Source organism: Emys orbicularis, chromosome 3 (genome assembly GCF_028017835.1).
Source record: "Emys orbicularis isolate rEmyOrb1 chromosome 3, rEmyOrb1.hap1, whole genome shotgun sequence".
Lineage (NCBI taxonomy): Eukaryota > Metazoa > Chordata > Testudines > Emydidae > Emys > Emys orbicularis.
In genome coordinates this window covers 178,092,905-178,112,942 of record NC_088685.1, presented here as the reverse complement: position 1 = coordinate 178,112,942, position 20,038 = coordinate 178,092,905, and the positions used below count along the sequence as shown (strand labels likewise).

Below are 20,038 nucleotides of genomic sequence, written 5' to 3'. Positions count from 1 at the left end.
CGTCATGCCACTGGTGTCTGTACTGCTGGTCAGCTGCGCCTGGAGTGTGGTATGTGCATTTCAATTTTTGTAAATATTTTGTCTGCTTGGCCTCTTCCTTTTTTCCCCTCCCTTGGTACCAAATCTCGTGTATAGTATATAGGGGACGAATTGTTGTATTAATTGCTGTTGTGGTATAGGATTCGATTAATGTATGTACGGTTTACTCAGTTTTGTATGTCTGTTCTGGCTTTTAGTGAGCAGTTGATTATAGATCATTCGGTTCTTCGTTGTTGGATGTAAATAGACTGTTTCAACTTACATATATTACTGTTCTGGTGATACTTTTGATTGATGACTTGTTTCTCTTTTTTAATTAGAGTTGGGTAAATATTTTTGCTCTGATAGTATTGCGAGTGGTAAAGGTATTCCTCCCCAGCCCAAGTTGTAATTCATTCCCCATTAATAAACAACCACCTGTTTTGAATTGCAATCTGTCTTTGCTTCAATTTTCCTCCTTCACTCAAATACTCATTCGAACCTGCATTGATCTCGGACACGGGGTAGCGGCAGCGGCCCAGGGCTCCAGCAGTGATTTAAAGGGCCTGGGGCTCCCCGCCACCGCTACTGCAGTGGAGCTCCTGGCCCTTTAAATTGCTGTCAGAGCTCCGCTGCCGGGGCTACCGCACCCAGAGCCCCAAGCCCTTTAAATTTCGATTTAAAGGGCCTGGGAATTTAAAGGCCCTGCCCCCTGCTGGTTGAGGCCCTGCCCCCTGCTCAGCACTCCAGCATACCGGTAAGTCCTTTAAGTTACTTTCACCCCTAGTAGTAGCCATCTGACCCTCAGCTACAACTTGCTTGAACTGTCTTCATGCCACAGGGACAATAGCCACTACATGTGTTCATGGAGAACTTTGGCCTTTGAGCTGCATAGTTGTGGACCCACTAGTCGTGCTGCCACCTTAACTCTGATGCACTGTTATGGAAAGGGCCATAACTCTGTGGGGACAGAGGGTATGTAGCCCTTCCCTCCCACTTCACTGCCGCCTCTTGGCCTGGCCAATGTGTGCATTGGAAACACTATAGTTCCAGGTAGGTCCTCTTCCATGGAGAACAGGGCAAAATTTGGCCCTGTGCATGCAAATTCCAACAAAAACTGATTTACTGTGGCATATCTTTGTGCAAGATGGTGAGTCTTATGACTTAGGGAAGCATTTAAAAATTGCAATGATTCTATATGGGCTTCATTTTATTTGGATTTGTGTCCTATGAAAATAGGACTAGCTAAGCTATATTGTGATGCATGACCAGGTTAAGCATCCTGCAGAATAAATTACTCCAATTCAACCCTTAAAAACATATGGGGAGATAATGCTTGTGTTTTTGTGATTTACATATATATTGGTAGAGGTCAACAATGTAATCAAACAGTCTGTATTCAGAGATCAAAAGAACTTCTTTACATTTAAATGAACTGTAAACATAGGATATCTGCTGTATTCATCTCTCTTTAAAATGTATAGCAAATCATCTGTAAATGGTGGGAAAATAAGCAATTGCCTTATATTAATTAGTGTAGCTAATTGCCAGTGATACTTGGGAAACTGACCTACTTCAAAGTCGCCCTGATTGCCTATTGTTGGCCTAAGGACTCTGACCTGTCAAAGAAGGCCTGGAATTGTATAAAAGACTGTTGGGTCTTGATCCTGTCATCTCAGATCTGCTTGAGGTTTCATGCAGGGGAAGCCTTAGTCACAAAGACTGAGATCCCAGTTCTGACTGGACCGCCCTGAAATATAAACACTGGACTATAACCTATGAACTATTTCTGAAAGAACTCTTTGCAACTACAAAGCTCACCATCCCTGCTATGAATCTGAACCTCAAGAATTGAATTCATGTCTATGCACACTGATCTTATAACCATACTCTCCCTTTTCTTTTTTAATAAATTTTAGTTTAGTTAATAAGACTTAAGACTTAATAAGTGTGTATTTGGGTAAGATCTGGAATATTCATTAACCTGGGGGATAATGTGTCCAATCCTTTGAGATTGGTAGAACCTTTTTTGTATGATTAAGATTTTCATTAATCCTCATCATATCTGACTTGGTTGACTTGGTGGAGGGTGGAGGCTGGGTTACTTTAAAGGAACTGCGTTGTTGACTTCTGAGTAACCACTGAGGCATAACAGAAGCTGTTTTGTGCTGACTTATTAAATCTAAGTATTGGAATATCCACCAGCTTTGGGGATTGCCTGCCCCATTCTTTGCAGTGCACCCTAACTGACCTCAGCTGGCTCCCCTGGGATTCCGGTTACACACATTTAGTACAAAATAATTCCCATTCCAAATTTTTTTTATTACAAAAAGATACATACTGTATGATGTTAAACAGGAGTCTTGTTTTGGCCACTACTCAACAACAAACAGAGGGGGGGAGGGGAGAAGAGTGATGGTACTGTCAAATTCTATTTGCTTTTAACTTTGTCAATTACATAAAAATGGAAACTTTAAAACAACAGTGAAAGCCAATAGCTATATTTCTTTATTACACTTTTGACTCCTCCCTAGAACTAATTATTTCTATTTTATTGTTAAACCTACAAAAATCTACTCTGGACCCAATTGGGCAGTAGAGCTGGTAAGAACAATTTTATTTCACAAAGCATGCTGTTTTGTCAAAGACAACACTTTTTCAGAGAGATGTACTGGTTTCCACAAAACTTTCATCTGGAAGGTTTATTTGGGGGGTGGGGTGGATATTGAAAGTTACTTTACTGCTATGTGGTTAGGGTACTGGCCTGAGATGTGGAAAAGACAGGTTCAAGTCCCTGCTCTGACTATTCTGAAGTGATGTGGGATGGAAAAACTGTGTTTTGAATCAGGCAGAGCAGCAAGATGAACCTGCATCTCCCACATCTCAGCCAGTACCCTAACTATCCACAGTTCCATTTCTGCAAAAACTTTTTAAAGTTATCAATCTAATGAGAAACCTTGAAGTTGCCATTAAATGGAATTGTTGTTGTCTGGTCAATTCTATTCAGCAGTCTATTTTAGCTACATTGAACTACAATGACACTGTAAAGCAGACCTAAATCTGAGGTAGCCAGCCAGGTTTACAATTGTTTTGCATCATTAGAGGAGCACAACGTAGCTGCAGCGTACTGGTGAATTTGGCCCTCTGTATTAATATGTGCCTCCAATCTGGTGCAATATCACACAACTTTTGGATAAAGAATTAGAATGCAGACACAGATGACCCACATTATTTGCATTCTATGACTATATGTTCCTAGAGCCATAGACTGCTAATTTTTGACATGGTATTGATCTGCATGGTATTTCTAGTACAAGGGAAAAGTAGTGTATTTCTCATGGACTGAGTGCTTGGTTTCAATTTTTCTTCTACAGGATATAGCAACCTGAAATTCATACCTGCTAATTACTTTTCCCATTTGCACTGTATGTTGTAAACCACTAGTAGTTAATGTAATATGGTGAAAATGTACTTTTCTGTATACAACTTGTTACATCACATATAAATGTAAGCCTGAATGGCCTCTAATATAGGGAAAGTCATTTGAATCAGACATTCCCTACTTAAAAATAAAACAGCAGTCAAACCTAGGATAAAATACTGGTTACAATGGAGGGAAGGAATTGTTCTATTTTTACTTTCCTCTGAAGGAGGCTTCTCTTTAATTTTATGCCCCTTTATAATTTTCCTAATAAAAAAAGCCCCCACCATCTCCTGCTGTTTCTGGATCCTGGTCTCTGCATGAATTAGTAATTCCCAAGGTTGTGCTTGTACTCAGTGGCAGTCAAGGCCGCCCGGGGGGGGGCAAGTGGGGCAATTTGCCCCGGGCCCCGCAGGGGCCCCTGGAGCGGGGTCCTTCACTTGCTCCGGGGGCCCTAGAAAAATCTCAGGGGGGGGCCCGGGGCCCCGGAGCTTCTTCCGCTCCGGGTCTTCAGCGGCAATTCGGCAGCGGGGGGTCCCTCCACTCCGGGACCCGCTGCTGAAGTGCCCCGAAGACCCACGGTGGGGGGTCCTTCTGCCCCGGGACCCGCTGCCGAAGACCACAGGCCCCCGGAATCCTCTGGGTGGCCCTGGTGGCAATGGACAGGTCTACACTTAAAATGCTGCATTGGCGCAGTGAGATAAGTGGGGAAACTTTTCCACTGTCTGAAGCAAGACTAGTCTCATCCCCTATTATCAAATAAAACTGTCTATATAAATTATTAATTTTAATAGAATAAGACCTACCTTCTCTGCTAACAGCTCTCTTATCTTGCTTGCCTGGAGACGAAATTTCATCAGCTGTGACTCCAGAGTTACACATCTTTCTTTCCAATTTCCAGCTCCTTCTGACTCTGAAAAATCTGCCATAATTATGCTGGGGGAAAAAAATCAGATTGCCTTTAATATGTCTGGGTCTATTTTTTGTATACATATAACCTTGATTTTATGGAAATCTTAGGGGACACCTAAAACTTTTGTACATGGCTGTTCTATAAAAGCAGGGGGAAATATGATGGCCTACACAGGCACTTAGAGTAAAGGGATGTTTCATACTAAAGTTTACTTGTATTTATTTTCTAAGTTATTACAGAGCTGCACAACATTTTCTATTGATAAATGGGGAAACATCAACTGTCTTAACCTCTAGCTACTGTACACTATTTCATGCATAGAAGAAATTTGCAGAGAACTAAGACTTTGTTAGGAAGGAAAACTCCTCATAGGGGGATAGTAGCACCAAAATAGTTAAAGTGGAAGCTAGCTTACTGGTTTAAAAAAAAAAAAACACAGCTGTTTAAGTCTTCTAAAATCCAAATGCTTACAGGGAATTTCTTGGAAATTGCTGAGAGCTGAGGTAGGCTTAGTGGTGCAAATTTGAAATCAGTTGAGCAACGAGCTTCTGAGAACTTTTTTTTTTTTTAAATGAACGTTAAAATGTTAGTGGTGGGTGGTTTGTTTGTTTTTTGTTTGATGGTTTTTAAAAACACAAACAGCCCTAATAGAGCCCTATTGTAAGGCTGACACTGACTAAAATGGTGCTCTTGTCCCTGCCCCTACAAATACACCATCTCCCAACATTTCCTCCCCATGGCTATTCCATCAGGCTGAGGGAGTGGGATCCAGGGCTTCCCTTCCCTCCGCTGTTCACTGAACAATGGAAAGAATCAGAACTCCACTCCTTCCCCAGGCTGCCTCCAGCAGTGGGGAAGGGGCTCTACACTCACCCTTCCCTGTCATGCTGCTGTTCCTTAGGTTGGGGGCAGGGGTGGAATGGGGGCAGGACCTGGGATGGAGCAGGAGTGGAGCTCCCCCTGGCAAATCACACAGTTGGCTAGTAGACCCTAGGAGAGAGAAGAATTTGAGTAGGAAGAGTGAAAGGAGGTTTAGATTGGATATTAGGAAAAACTTTTTTCACTAGGAGGGTGGTGAAGCACTGGAATGGGTTACCTATGGAGGTGGTGGAATCTCCTTCCTTTAGAGGTTTTTAAGGTCAGGCTTGACAAAGCCCTGGCTGGGATGATTTAGTTGGGGATTAGGTCCTGTTTTGAGCAGGGGGTTGGACTAGGTGACCTCCTGAGGTCCCTTCCAACCCTATGTGGAAGCAGAGAAAGAACTGACAGGAAGGGGATGCAATGCATGACAGTTCGTTAGCAAGAGTTAGGCTAACTGTAACCCTAATAACGCGAGATTTGTAGAAGCGAGGAATGTGTGAGGCGAGTGGGAAAGAACTGTGTGAGAAGTTGTTGCGACCTTGTGTAGATAATATGGAATGTAGACTAAGAGTCTACATTAGTGAGCAAAACAAGATATCAGAATGACCTATGTATAAACAAAATGCAGCTGTTGCTCATTATTGTCTGTAACAAAAGGTATAAATGCTTGCTGTAATTGTTTACCTGTTGAGAGACCTGCTTAGCTCTCTCCCTCTATGCAATTGATAGAGAGAAAGAAAATAAAGTATCTGATTTGCTGTACCCAAACAAAAAGTGAGAACTCTGTTACTCTCCGACACCTATGATTCTATTAAAGCAAGATAGGAAGAAGTCCAGGGCTGAGAGCAGTAAGGTGAGGGAAACTGCAGACCTTGGCTGCTAGGTAAAGGGCCCTGGACTGGAACTCTGAGTAGAGGGTGGGCCTGGGTTCCCCTACCAACCACTGCCAAGTGATGTTGTGACTCAGGCAGTCTGCTAGTTCACTGCCCCTCACAGCAGGAGTGACAGGGTCAGAGCAGCAGGCATGAGGATTGCTGAATGATACTTGTCCAGAGATGCTTGGCAAGTATTTCTCTTCCCCCCCACCCCACCCCCAAAAAAGGGGAAACCATGGTGTGACCTGGCAGGAGGGCTGAGTTGTGAGGTAGCTACACTGCGATTCCTTGAGCAGGAGGAGAGTGGCAAATGGTGGAAGAGAGGGAAGGAGTGAGTGGGATGATGTGCTTGTGACTGTTGGAAAGGGGTGCTAAACTGGGTGAGCTAATCTCCTGATTTGCCTGAAGGGGGTGCTGTTCAATGGTGAGTAGAGCACCTCTGTCACAATGAGCCCCAATGTGTCTGACAATTAATGTTGCCAGTCTATAGTAAGAAGTTTTGGCCACTGCACCCCTACATCAATCAATTTTGTGCCCCAGCCCCCACATTGACTCTGTACCCTCAACCCCAAATCAGTTAATTTTGTGCCCTCCCAGTTCTCTCTTCCAACCCAGTCCACCCGCCTAGTCACACAATTCTGCACTCCCATTGCCTGCAGTCTCACATCTGCTCCGTGCTCCCAGAACACCTTTCCTCCTTGTGGAGGTGTAGAGGTTCTTCACCCATTCCCATGCCTGGTGGGAGGGCAGGCCTAAGAAGGTTCTCCTTTCTCCTGTCATAGGCCTGGGAGTGCAACATTAGAAAGGAAGAGGGATGAGCAGAGAAGAACTTGACCTGTCTTTCACAAGAGAGGTGGAGGGAAGGAGCCCTAAGATATGGGTTCTTTCTGCTACCTCCTTTACCCATCTCCCTTGTGAAAATGTATTGCCTTCTCCATGTCTTCCTCTCCCTATCCAAAACCTGCTCTTGAGGAGAAGGGGGAGGGAGAGAGTTTTGCCTGCCTCCTGAAGCAGCTGTCATTAGCTGTTCTCCAGGAGGCAGAAAAGTAGGGAAGGCAGCCAATTTAAGGGGGTTTTCTCCTGTATAGTCTGAAAATTGCATGAATGCTGGACCTTCTCCTGTCCCTGTGAGACTGGCTCCAGAAGAGGCCAAAATTGCATCATTTGCGATAAATTTGTGAGACTTGGCAACACTGAAAGAGGGAGGACTCATCTGTGTTGGAGAGGCAGAGAGATGGGGGGCAAGGAGATGACGCAGGGGGAATGAAGGGACTAACGTTCATATGCCAGTGTCTTCTGTGACTGGAGTAATTGTGAATGGGTCAGAAGCAGTGGAGGGGGAGAGCTGAGCTGTGGGACATTGGGGGTGAGTGAAATTAACTGTCCAAAACCATAATTAATGCAGAGTCAAGGTTGCCTAGTGCTGAGACATGCCCGTCCAACATTTGGAGTGTGGCTAAACTTAAACTTCTGGTTTTCAGAAGTTTAAATTTGTGTTACCTTAACTTGTCTTTGCTTGGCTTTCAGAGGATAAAGTTTAGCCACTCTCCAGGTGCTGGAAAAACAACATAAGGCACCCCTGGGCAACCATAACTCTGTGGTAACCAAGTTTTTGGGCAGTTAATTCAAGTAGATGTTGAACTTAATTGTTCTGTGTTACTTATGGATCTTGTTTGAACTAGTTCACATTGGCAACTTTGGCTAATACTCAGATACCTTCATGCTTTTTCCTATTTCATAAAATCTGTAAAGCCACTGTCCTTTACTTCAAATCCCTATTTAAGATTCACCTCTGCTGTGATGCCTACAAAACCATTTGCTGATCGTGGCTAAGTAGGTAACAAGCTGATTGTGCCTCTTCCTTTTACCACTACCTCGCTCTTACTCACTCCTTCGCACTTACTAACTTCCCTATTCCTCCCCGACCTCTACCTTACTTAAAAAAATTAGAAGAAAGGAAGAAACAAAAACAGCCAACAACCAAATGTGATTGTCAAAGGCTGTGTCAATTCTTCACCATATTCATTTGCTTTCATGTTACATCCCCATTCCCAATCCTTCAAGTGTCTGTCTTTTAGGCCCCAAAACAAGAAAGCGGTTAGGCGTGTATTAAAGTCCATCCCTGCCCAGGAAAACACTTACACATGTACCTAGTTCCCCACTGAAGTCAATGGGACTTAAGCATGTGCTTAACTTTAATAGGAATGCTTTCCTGAATCAGGGCCTTAGACTTCAATCCTATAAACACTTATGCACGTTCTTAACTTTAAGCACACAAATTGTTCTATCGACTTCAATCTGACTACCAACATGAGTAGAGCTAAGCATATACATAAGTGTTTGCAGAACTAGGGTCTTAGACTGGAAACCTTCCAGGTTTCTAATTTCTTCATTCCTCACCCTACGTGATGACTCTTTGGAAGGCACTGTCTCTGACCCCCATTACTCTTTCTGGTGCTGGAGAGCATAGCTTCAGGAGGCATGCTACTAGGGACCCAACCTCATGCTGTATTATCTCTTGCCAGGAATCTCTGCAGAGCTTCAAAAGGCATGATGTTCATTCTTTCCCAGCCTGCCCACAACTGTCACTAGCTCCTCAAGTCTCCACTCTCACCCCTTATGCAGAAGCAAGAAGATGGTGCCACACAGGCAACTAATCTGCAAACTTTGCATGGGAAGAAGCAAATCCATGCAAGGAGAGTTCCATCCATGCACAAATCTGGGGGGACAATATAGGGATTGAAGACTTTCTTAGTGCTATTTGTCCAGTTAGGAATTTTTATAGTTGTGACCAAGTTTGGCCACAAAGGATGGAGTCAGATCAGCCAATGTTGGTTAACAGTGCTTATGGTTACTGGGAAGATGAATATTTATATAGTTATGGTTGTCATGGAAAAAGCGACAGAGTCCTGTGGCACCTTATAGTCTAACAGACATATTGGAGCATAAGCTTTCGTGGGTGAATACCCACTTCGTCAGATGAATGACACTAGCTAACACGGCTACCCCTCTGATGGTTGTCATGGAGTTTTTGCTTCTCTCTAAGGGCTTGTCTTCACTACCCGCCGATCCGGCGGGTAGCAATCGGTCTATCGGGGATCGACTTACCGCGTCTAGTGAAGACGCGATAAAATCGATCCCTGATGGCTCTACCGTCGACTCCGGAAATCCACCGCGGCAAGAGGCGGTAGCGGAGTCGACGGCGGCGCGGCAGCGGTCGACTTGCCGCCGTCCTCACAGCCAGGTAAGTCGACCTAAAATACGCCACTTCAGCTACGCTATTCACGTAGCTGAAGTTGCGTATCTTAGGTCGACCCCCCGCTGTAGTGTAGACCTAGCCTAAGGATACCACTGCAGGGTAGAGTTAAGGCTATTTGGGTGTTGCACAAACACAACATTTCAGTACATGGGTATATGTTAATGAACAGTGTGTAGGCTAAGTGGAACTTCTCCGTGTACAAGCTAATTAATATCCAGTTACTGTCTAAATATCACTGATATAAAGAGTGAAAATAAATGCTCAGTAACAAGCATCCCATAAAAGTTATTTCCTATTTTCCAAAAGGCATAAAGGGTTTTGGAAATATTTACTGGCACAAAATAAACTGTTTACAATTGTGGAGTGAATGATCTTACTTTGAATCAATGACTTCCTGTTTCTTGTTTGAGTCCTCAAGGGAGGGGAAAAAAATGAGTTCATCTCTTGGCTTCACCCGAGTGTTCTGATTCAGCACTGTAACCTACATAAGTTTCCTTTTCTCTCCCTCCTCACTGTCTCCTTTTTTTTTTTTTAATCTAAGATCTTTTGTAAACAAACACCCATTAAAATTGTAAATTGTAAGTATAGCATCAGACATTAATTGAAACAAGTTTGACAAGCCTGGGATGATTAAAAACTTTTTAAAAAAAGCTTCTTGGTAAGTTTCTTCTCCACACACTTCAAGGAGCCAGAAAGAATGGTGATAGTTTTCCTTTCCTTATTTAAACAAAGTTTTGATTTTTATATCACCAACTCTATGATGTTTTTCAATGTCTTTTTAATACAGCACTGTTTTTAGTTTAACAATTTGTATAAGCCTCCGTGTGGGTGGCTGGAGAAAGTGGGTTAGGTCTTCCTGTTTTACCAGGATTGTGCAGTTTTCAAAACAGTTTGTGGAGGATTTTCTCCCAGCTCCAAAAGATATAATCACGTTGAGCTATTAGGGTTCGGTGATACGTGGACCATACGTGCCTAATCTGAGGGACCCCAAATTCACAGGATTTTCAATGCTGCAGCTGTAGAAGTGATGTTGCATAGAAAGGCTGAATGGAGAGACGGACCCTGCCTGGGAGTGCTCCAAGAAAGACATTTTTGAGCTTGTCATCGACCACTGTCCTGAGTCATGAAGAAACATTGTTAACTTTGGTGGTTGTTTTTTTTATTGACTCCTTTTGTGTAATTCCAGGTTATCAGAGAGAGATGTCCTGAATTTTTAAAAATCCCTTCAAAAATTGATTTATAAAGGGTTTTTCTGTTCCCTTGTAGATTTTTATAAGGGTATGGTCATAAGGGTAGAAATCAACTATGCCCCGATCCTGCAATAAGCACTACATATGTGAACCCCTAAAGAGCTCCATGGGCTGCAATGGAGAACTGTGGGAGTGCAGAGGTCTGCCCACACAGAGCTCATTGCAGGATCAGGGCTTAACTGATTCTATAGCCACAACCCATTGTACACACAGCACTGTCAAATAAGTAAATACTTAAAACAAAACTATGTTCACTAACTTTTAACTTATAGCATTTTAAAGTGTAATTCCTTATTACAGTAGGAACAAGCTTTGCACTCACTAATGGGATTTGCACCTTGGTGGTGTCAATACATACATACATTTCTTGAGTGTTAAGTGTGGGGGATTCTTCTTGGGAAAGGGCATATGGCACAGAGAAGCTTTAGTGAACGACAGACGTGTAGTAAGCTACTGTATCACCAAGCAGGTCTCAGTGTTGTCACTTCCACTTTAGGCAGGTCTTGTATAGACACACAAAGTTGCTTTGGTGCATCAGTATTTTACCCCAGTGGATGACCTCATTATCACAAGGCAATGGCATCATGACCCAAAGTGAGGGACCTGTGACACGTTATGACAGTGGAAGTCAACCTCTGGCTCCGGAGCCACATGCGGCTCTTCAGAAGTTGAAGTGCGGCTCCTTGTATAGGCACCGACTCTGGGGTTGGAGCTACAGGCGCCAACTTTCTAATGTGCTGGGGGGGTGCTCACTGCTCAACCCCTGGCTCTGCCACAGGCCGTGCCCCCCTCCTCCCCTGAGCCTGCCATGCCCTCGCTCCTCCCCCTCCCACCCAGAGCCTCCTGCACACCACAAAACAGCTGGTTGGGAGCAGGAGCGGCGCCAGGGTTTTTGCCGCCCTAGGTGGCAGCACTCCTCTGAGCATTCGGCGGTGGGGGGGGGTCCTTCCGCTCCGCGTCTTCGGGGCACTTCGGCGGCGGGTCCCGGAGCGAGTGAAGGACCCACCGCCGAATTTCCGCCGAAGACCTGGAGCGGAAGGACCCCCCCACCGCCAAATTTCCGCCAAGGGCGGCATCCAAATCCTGCCGCCGTAGGTGACCGCCTAGGGTCGCCTAGTGGAAGCGCCGGCCCTGATTGGGAGGTGCAGGGAGGAAGGATGAGGGTCTGATCAGCAGGGCTGCCTGCCAGTGGGCAGGAGGCGCTGGGAACAGGGTTGGGGGGCTGCTGACGTATTACTGTGGCTCTTTGGCAATGCACATTGGTAAATTCTGGCTCCTTCTCAGGCTCAGGTTGCCCACCCCGGCGTTATGATGTCCTGATCCTGACGCTATGACATCACAATCTGATGTCCTACGATGTCCCCTGGCCGCCAAGCCATCTGCTTTGCCGCTGCCTGAGGCCGGACGAGGCTCCAGGGAGGGGGCCGGACGAGGCTCCAGGGAGGGGGCCAGCCCGCTCCCCCCCCCAGGCCCCGCCGGGAGCGGAGGGCAGGGGCTGCGGGAGCTCTGCTGCTGAGTGGCCAGGCTGTAGGGGGAGCGGTCCCGCCCGCAGGAGGAGGCAGCCCCGGGGTCCCGGCCCCTGCGGGACGAAAGGGGGAAAGAAATCTCGTCAAACCTGGCAGGGCTCCGGCTGGCTGCTGAGCAGGAGGCCGGTCCCGCGCCGGGTCCCGTCTCTTGTCTCGCAGCTCCAGGCTCCGTTAGGGTCGAAGCCGCCGCGGCTCTAACCGCCTCCCCCGCGCCCGTCCCACGATCCCCGCGGCGGGCAGCGAGGGGCCTGAGCGGCAGCCGCGCCGGCCACTGAGGAGCCAGAGGCTGCCCGGCCACAGGCCGGCGGGCGGGGCCACCCGTCCCCTCTCGTGCCTGCGAAGAGGGGAGGCAGCTTCAGGGCACTGCTGGGAGGGAAGGTCCCAGTTCCTGCGGCCCCGTCCCAGCCAGAGCGAGGGGCTACGGGGCGTGGGACGGCTCCCTGTGGCCGAGGCCGCCAGGGTGCCCCGTCGGGGCACGCCAGGAGCACCTGGTTCCGGCAGGGGAACCCCTGTGTCGGTGCCGGTTGGGGGCACGGGACTCCCTGTGTCAGTGCCCGTTGGGGCACGGGACCCCCTATGTTGGTGCCTATTGGGGCATTGGGATCCCTGTGTCAGTGCCCACGTCGGTGCCTGCCGGGGCACCCCTGTCGAGGTGAGGGGACCCCATGTCTGTGCCCACCAATGGTGCCCCCACAGGTGTGCAGGGACTCCTGTGTCGGTGCCCACCAGAGGCACCCCCATCAGGTTCCCCCTAGGGACCTCCTTGTGTCAATAGTACGGTCCACCATGCTCCATTGGGGCGCATGGATCCCTGTCTCAGTCGGGGCAGAGGGACCCTTGTCATGGTACCTGCCAGGGGCGCCCCTGTCAGGATGGAGGGATCCCTGTCTCAGTGCCAGCCCAGGGTGCCCACATCAGGGCACTGGGACCCTGTGTTGGAGGTCCTGCTCAACCCATGCAGCCTTGGGATGGAGCATGCTAGGTACAGCTAGACAGTGTTAGGTAATCTTAACTACAGATGTTGCTATTAGCTCCCCCGTGTAATTACATGACTTTTTAACCAAAGGATCGTGCTCTGAGTGAAGGCAGAGGACTCCTGACCTCTAACAGGAAAACCCTTGTATAAAGAAATTTGTACAGTGATGTACCTTGTTTTGTTGCTTCAAGAACTCGAATTGGCTTTCCCCCTTTCCCGCCAGTCCTGCACAGACATCAGTGGACCTATTCACAGTTAAATATACATGTAAGTCTCTACAGGATTGGAACACAAGAGGGTAATAAATACACTATTTAGAAATCTTTCATTAATGCTTTTCAATTTCCTTTGGGAATTTCCTACTGTTACTATCAAGTCCTGGTTCTTTCACTTCAGTCATTTGTATGCTGTAATAAATTCCCTACCTTACACTTTTCCAAATATTTGAAGGAATCATTTAATGCATTGATCCAAATGGGCAGTACCCTGTGATGCTACAGGCTGAGACCCAGAAGGCCAAAAAGAAGACCCATTGACTCCACAAGGGTCTGTCCACATGGTTTACTTCATAGGAGTAAGGCCAAAGTGTAAGCTGGAGAGCAGGTCACAAAAGGCATATCACTTACAATACACGTTAGAGAAATGAACATTCGCTATTTTCTCTATTTAATTTCTCCTCACTTTGACATAGTTGCATTTATTGTATTAGCTTTCCATAGCATAACTTTGGAATCTTGCAGGACAGTTTTCCTGTCCAAAAAAAACTAATAAAAATATTTTTAAAATACAAGAGGATTGCTTCTCCTCTGCTCCTCTTAAGTCTGAGCATTAGCCAGAATGCTAGGTTGAGGTTAATATAATTTGTAGTACTGAAATTAATTTTTATTAGTGAAACAGTTGTACGGTATAGTTGGTGCATAAAGAACTAACACAAAATGTAATTCGTTGTATTCAAAACTTTTGGAAGCGAATTGTATAATGACCTGCATTTCTATTGTAACTTTCATCCTAAGGGATCCTAAATCATATTATAAAGTTAACACATTAATATATCAACTATATACAAGAATGATGCTGCTATCTCTGTGCTGAAAATGCAGGGTGAATTTCAAGTAGGCCAGAACATAATTACCTGAGTTCCAGTTTGGCCAGAGTAATGGACATGAAATCCCTACTTATGCAAAAAGTTCCATGGATCCATAAGTAGCGAGAACATCAGTTTTATATCTCATCTGTTATTCCTATGTAGGTTTTAAATGTAAGAAGATGCAACAAAATGTCACATAAATCCATCTATTGATATGCAGATACAATACAATGAACATATGAATGGATATTGTGTATTCATATAATTATACTTGTACCTTTTCAGAATAATTTACCAGTATAAATAAATGATTCATCCTCAGAGAATATTGTATGCGGAACTGATTACCCCATCTCAAAAAGGATATTACAGATATAGAGAGGGTTCAGGAAAGGGTACTGAGAATGATTAAAGGCATGAAAGAATTCCTATAAAGAGAGTTTGAAAAGACTGGGATTGTTTACCTTAGATAAATAAAAGAGGACATGATAAAAATATATAAAATAATGAACAGTACAGAGAAGGTAGATTGCGAACTTCTGTTCTCCCTGTCTCATAACACAAGAGCAAGGGGATATTCAATGAAATTAAAAGGTGGTTAATTCAAAGCTAATGAAATGAAATGCTTTTTCATATACAACATGTAGATGGATTGTGGAACTCATTGCCACTAACTGAGACCAAGTGTTTATCAAGATTCTAAGGAGATACTGTACATTTATATGGATAACAAAAATGTCCGGAGTTATAATAGTTAATGCTAAAAAAGTTTTGGAAGGACTATAAAATCTCATGCTTCAGGGGTTAAACCAATATTTAATTATTAGGAATTATGATGAGACCTTAACTGGCGAGAGACGGGGCAGATTATCCCACATCTGTCTACTATGAGCCGTTCATTTTCCTGTGAAGCATCCGTTGCTGGCCATTGTTGGAGACAGGATACTGGACGAGATGGACTATGGGTGTGATCCAGTGTGGTGGTTCCTATGTTTTTCCTTTATTTTCTTTTTTCTTTTTTCTTCATCCTTCACTCCAATTTTGTTTTACATTTTTTCTACATTATATGGATTTTTCTCAGTCTCTCTCTATTTTCCCTAAGAATAACTTAAAGACATCCTCCTGATTCTGAAGTTTATGAGCACCTCAGAAATGAGGGTGGCAGTGCTTTTAACATTATTCAGCAAAAAAAGTAGAATTTACCAAATATAAACTCAGGGGTTGGAATTGTGTGCGATCACTAGGGAAGAGGTTTTGACTTTCATGACATAAAACTTGACTTTTAGGAGTTTTTTTCTCATTAAATAAGCAGACCAGTCCATGGCTGAGCAAGCTGTCTTCTGGTTACCTGTAGCTTTCTTAAGTGCTTGTGAGGTACCAGCACTGTATTATCTGAGCACGTAGCTCTTGATCACAGTGAAGAAATCTGACTGGTTTCAGACTGCCTGTTCCACTGTTAAGAAAATTGTGCTCCATCTGCTTATAAGAGGCGGTACTCCAGACCATGCTTTGTATCAATATAAAATAACGTGAACAGCAATTTACTATAGAATATACGCATCTATTTATTTGCATTTTTTAAGCACTTTTCACTGAACTATTTAAATTGAGTATTATGCCATGTGAAATAAGTGATTTATACAGTAATGTTTTACCAGTAAAAACAATTGAAATAATGCAGAGTATTTCTATTTGAATTATGTTTGAAAAACTATTTTTATAATTATAAAATATTTTTAAAAAAATTATTACAATATTCATATGTTATTAGAAAATGATAAATATGAAGGGAGGAAATTGACATAATTTATCTTCACTTTCTCTACAATCTCATAATACATGGGGATATATGGTAGGACACGCTGTGATTAATTGAAAGGGCCCCACATAGATTCTAGCAGGAAAAAGCGTTAAAAATCTCTGTCCAAACAACTAACAACCTTTGCACTCTAGTAATGGAGACAGGTTATTTAGCAGATTCTAATGAGTCATATGTTGGCAACAGCCCCCTAATTCCCAAATGATCAGGGAAGTAGTTGTGAATAGGTTTCAGGTAGATAGTAAGCTGAAGTCTCTCTTTACCTGGATATGTTTAGAATAGCTGGTTAGTTTGTGACTTGGCTGAAATATGTAAACTTTTTCTCGTGTATGTTTTCACATGGACTGTTTTGTTTGGCTTATGATGTAAAGAGGCAAGATATTTTGCTGCAACTTCCTATTTGTAAACAAGTTGCACATTACAGCATTTCTTCTCTCAAGGTGCCTATAGGCTAATACAGGTGCACAGAGCTCTTGTGTAATCTGCCACTGCTCCAAGTGGCCCATGATGCACTTGTGGTACAGTTTTCTTGTTTGCAGAGAAAGTTGTGTTTTAAAAGCTCACATATTCCATAGCTGATCACACACACACACTTTGATATTTTCCTATTTGGCTCTGTGCAGCCTTCAGTTTTTCCATCAACTTGGAGTGACATCAAACAAAGTATCCAAGCAGATTGATATACTGATACTTGCCCTGTCATTTATCCTTCATACTTTGTTTTTTAAAATAGTAGCCACTGAAAAATAGGTTCAAGAATATTATGCTTGTTTGAATAGTAGAAAATGTAATTTTCTTTAATCTAATAGACTTTGTGCCGGTGAACTTTCCACATAGAAGTCACCTCATAGAAACAATCACTCTTAAAACTAATTTATTGTACTGAAGAAATCTTACACTGTTTTTCTTTGTTTTAGCAAAATCTTTTAAAAATTCTCTTTTATTCTCCTAACAAATTTTATACAAAAATTAATTGAAATCTATATTTCATTACAACTTTGTTAAGTTTTAGGTTTGTTTATTGTTGTGTGAGTACAACTTGCCTTGTAAAATTATGTTGTCTTTGATATGGCAATTAAAGTGTAACAAATATACACAACAAACATAACAGAGGAAGCAGTGCATTTGAAAATATGGAAAACATCCAAAATATTTATTAGGGCTGCCAAGTGATTAAAAAAATTAATTGGGATTAAAAAATTAATTGCGCTGTTAAACAATAAGAGAATACCATTTACTTAAATATTTTTGGATGTTTTCTACATTTCCAAATATATTGATTTCAATTGCAACACAGAATACAAAGTGTACAGCACTCACTTTATATTTATTTTTTATTACAAATATTTTCACTTTAAACACCAAAAGAAGTATTTTTCAGTTCACAAGTACTGTAGTACAATCTCTTTATCATTAAAGTTGAACTTACAAATGTATAATTATGTACAAAAAAATAACTGCATTCAAAAATAAAACAATGTAAAACTTTAGAGCCTACAAGTCCACTCAGTCCTACTTCTTGTTCAGCCAATGCTCAGACAAACAAGTTTGTTTACATTTGCAAGAGCTAATGTTGCCCACTTGTTGTTTACAATGTCACCTGAAAGTGAGAACAGGTGTTCGCATGGCACTGTTGTAGCCGGTGTCGCAAGATAGTTATGTGCCAGATCCGGTAAAGATTCATATCTCCCTTTGTACTTTGACCACCATTCCAGAGGACATGCGTCTATGCTGATGATGGGTTCTGTTTGATAATGATCCAAAGCAGTGCGGACTGATGGATGTTCATTTTCATCATCTGAGGCAGATACCACATGCAAAAGGTTGATTTTCTTTTTCAGTGGTTTGGATTCTGTAGTTTCCACGTCAGAGTGTTGCTCTTTTAAGACTTCTGAAAGCATGCTCCATACCTCATCCCTCTCAGATTTTGGAAGATACTTCAGATTTTTAAACCTTGGGTCAAGTGCTGTAGCTATCTTTAGAAATCTCACATGGGTATATTCTTTGCGTTTTGTCAAATCTGCAGTGAAAGTGTTCTTAAAATGAACAACATGTGCTGAGTCATCACCTGAGACTGCTATAACATGAATGCGGGTAAAACAGAGCAAGAGACATACATTTCTATCCCCGAGGATTTCAGTAACAAATTTATTAATGCATTATTTTTTTAATGAGCATTGTCAGCATAGAAGCACGTCCTCCAGAATAGTGGCTGAAGCATGAAGGGGCATGTGAGTGTTAAGTATATCCGGTATCTAAATACCTTGCAATGCCGGCTAAAAAAGTGCCATGCGATCGCCTGTTCTCACTGTTAGGTGACATTGTAAATAAGAAGCAGGCAGAATTATCTCCTGCAAATATAAACAAACTTGTTTGTCTTAGCAATTGGCTAAACAAGAAGTAGGACTGAGTGGACTTGTAGGCTCTAAAGTTTTACATTGTTTTGTTTTTAAGTGCAGTTACATAACAAAAAAAATCTATATTTGTAAGTTGCACTTTCACAATAGAGATTGCACTATAGTACTTGTATGAGGTGAATTGAAAAATACTATTTTATTTATCATGTTTACAGTGCAAATATTTGTAATAAAATGATATAAAGTGAGCACTGTATACTTTGTAGTCTGTGTTGTAATTAAAATCAATATATTTGAAAATGTGGAAAAACATCCACAAATATTTAATAAAATTCAATTGGTATTCTATTGTTTAACACTGCAATTAAAACTGCAATTAATCGTGATTAATTTTTTTATCACGATTAATTTTTTTTAATCGCATCAGTTAACTGCAATTAATTGACAGCCCTAATATTTATATAAATAGTATTCTATTATTGTTTAACAGTGCGATTGGGGTGACTAATACTGCATGCAGTATTCAAGGTTTGGGCATACCATGGATTCATATTGTGTCATTATGATATTTTCTGTCTTACTATCTATCCCTTTCTTACGGTTCCTAACATTCTGGTAGTGCTTTTGACTGCTGCATCACATTGAGCAGATGTTTTCAGAGAACTATCCACGATGACTCCAAGATCTCTTTCTCGAATGATAACAGCTAATTTAGACCCCATAATTTTGTATGAATAGTTAGGATTATGTTTTCCAATATACATTACTTTGCATTTATCAACAGTGAATTTTATCTGCCATTTTATTGCCCTGTCACCCGGTTTTGTGAAATCCCTTTATAACACTTTTAAGTCAATTTTGGTCTTGATTTTGTTCACCTTATTATCTTCTAGATGTTTGCAAATTGATTGCTTAATTATTTGTTCAATATCTTCATCAATGGTTTAGATAATGGCATAGAGAGTACACTTATAAAATTTGCAGATGACACCAAGCTGGGAGGGGTTGCAAGTTCTTTGGAGGATAGGATTATAATTCAAAATGATCTGGACAAACTGGAGAAATGGTCTGAAGTAAATGGGATGAAATTCAATAAGGACAAATGCAAAGTACACCACTTAGGAAGGAACAATCAGTTGCACTGTACATACAAAATGGGAAATGACTGCCTAGGAAGGAATATTGTGGAAAGGGATCTGGGGGTCATAATGGACCACAAGCTAAATATGAGTCAACAGTGTAACCCTGTTGCAAAAAAGCGAACATCGTTCTGGGATGTATTAGCAGGAATGTTGTAGATGTAAACAGAGTCAGGATGAGCTCTGCCCTGACATCTGGTGGTGAATTGTGGCGAGTTGTGGAAAAGAACTTCAGGGGCTGATCTTGTTTGCATAGGCACACCCACCCCGCCTAGCATGAGCCCACAGCAGCCCAAATGGTCACTTCGGCTGCTGTGGGATCCCCAGTTTCTCTGTTATTGGGGCAGGAAGAATAAAGTGTTGTTACCCTGATTATGTGAATCAAGGACAGTGAAACTGTTTTATGACAGAAGGACTTGCCATCAACTAAGTAGCACTCGCTAGACAAGGGACATGGGTTCCAAAACCCAGTGAATTGAAAGAGGTTGGGGACAGGTATTTGTACCTGATGGTATGGGCCCCTTTTGAGGGCCTCAA

At 42.8% G+C, this 20,038-nt stretch overlaps 1 protein-coding gene across 1 annotated transcript in view; it reads right to left on the bottom strand.

The window, feature by feature from the left end:
* Positions 1–4,368, bottom strand: part of PLEKHH2 (pleckstrin homology, MyTH4 and FERM domain containing H2) — a 111,647-nt gene extending 107,279 nt beyond the window's left edge. The window contains exon 1 of the mRNA XM_065401584.1: positions 4,246–4,368. Coding sequence (XP_065257656.1) covers positions 4,246–4,368 — 123 coding nt within the window. The remainder of the gene's footprint in view (positions 1–4,245) is intronic.
* Positions 4,369–20,038: the final 15,670 nt, after the last annotated feature.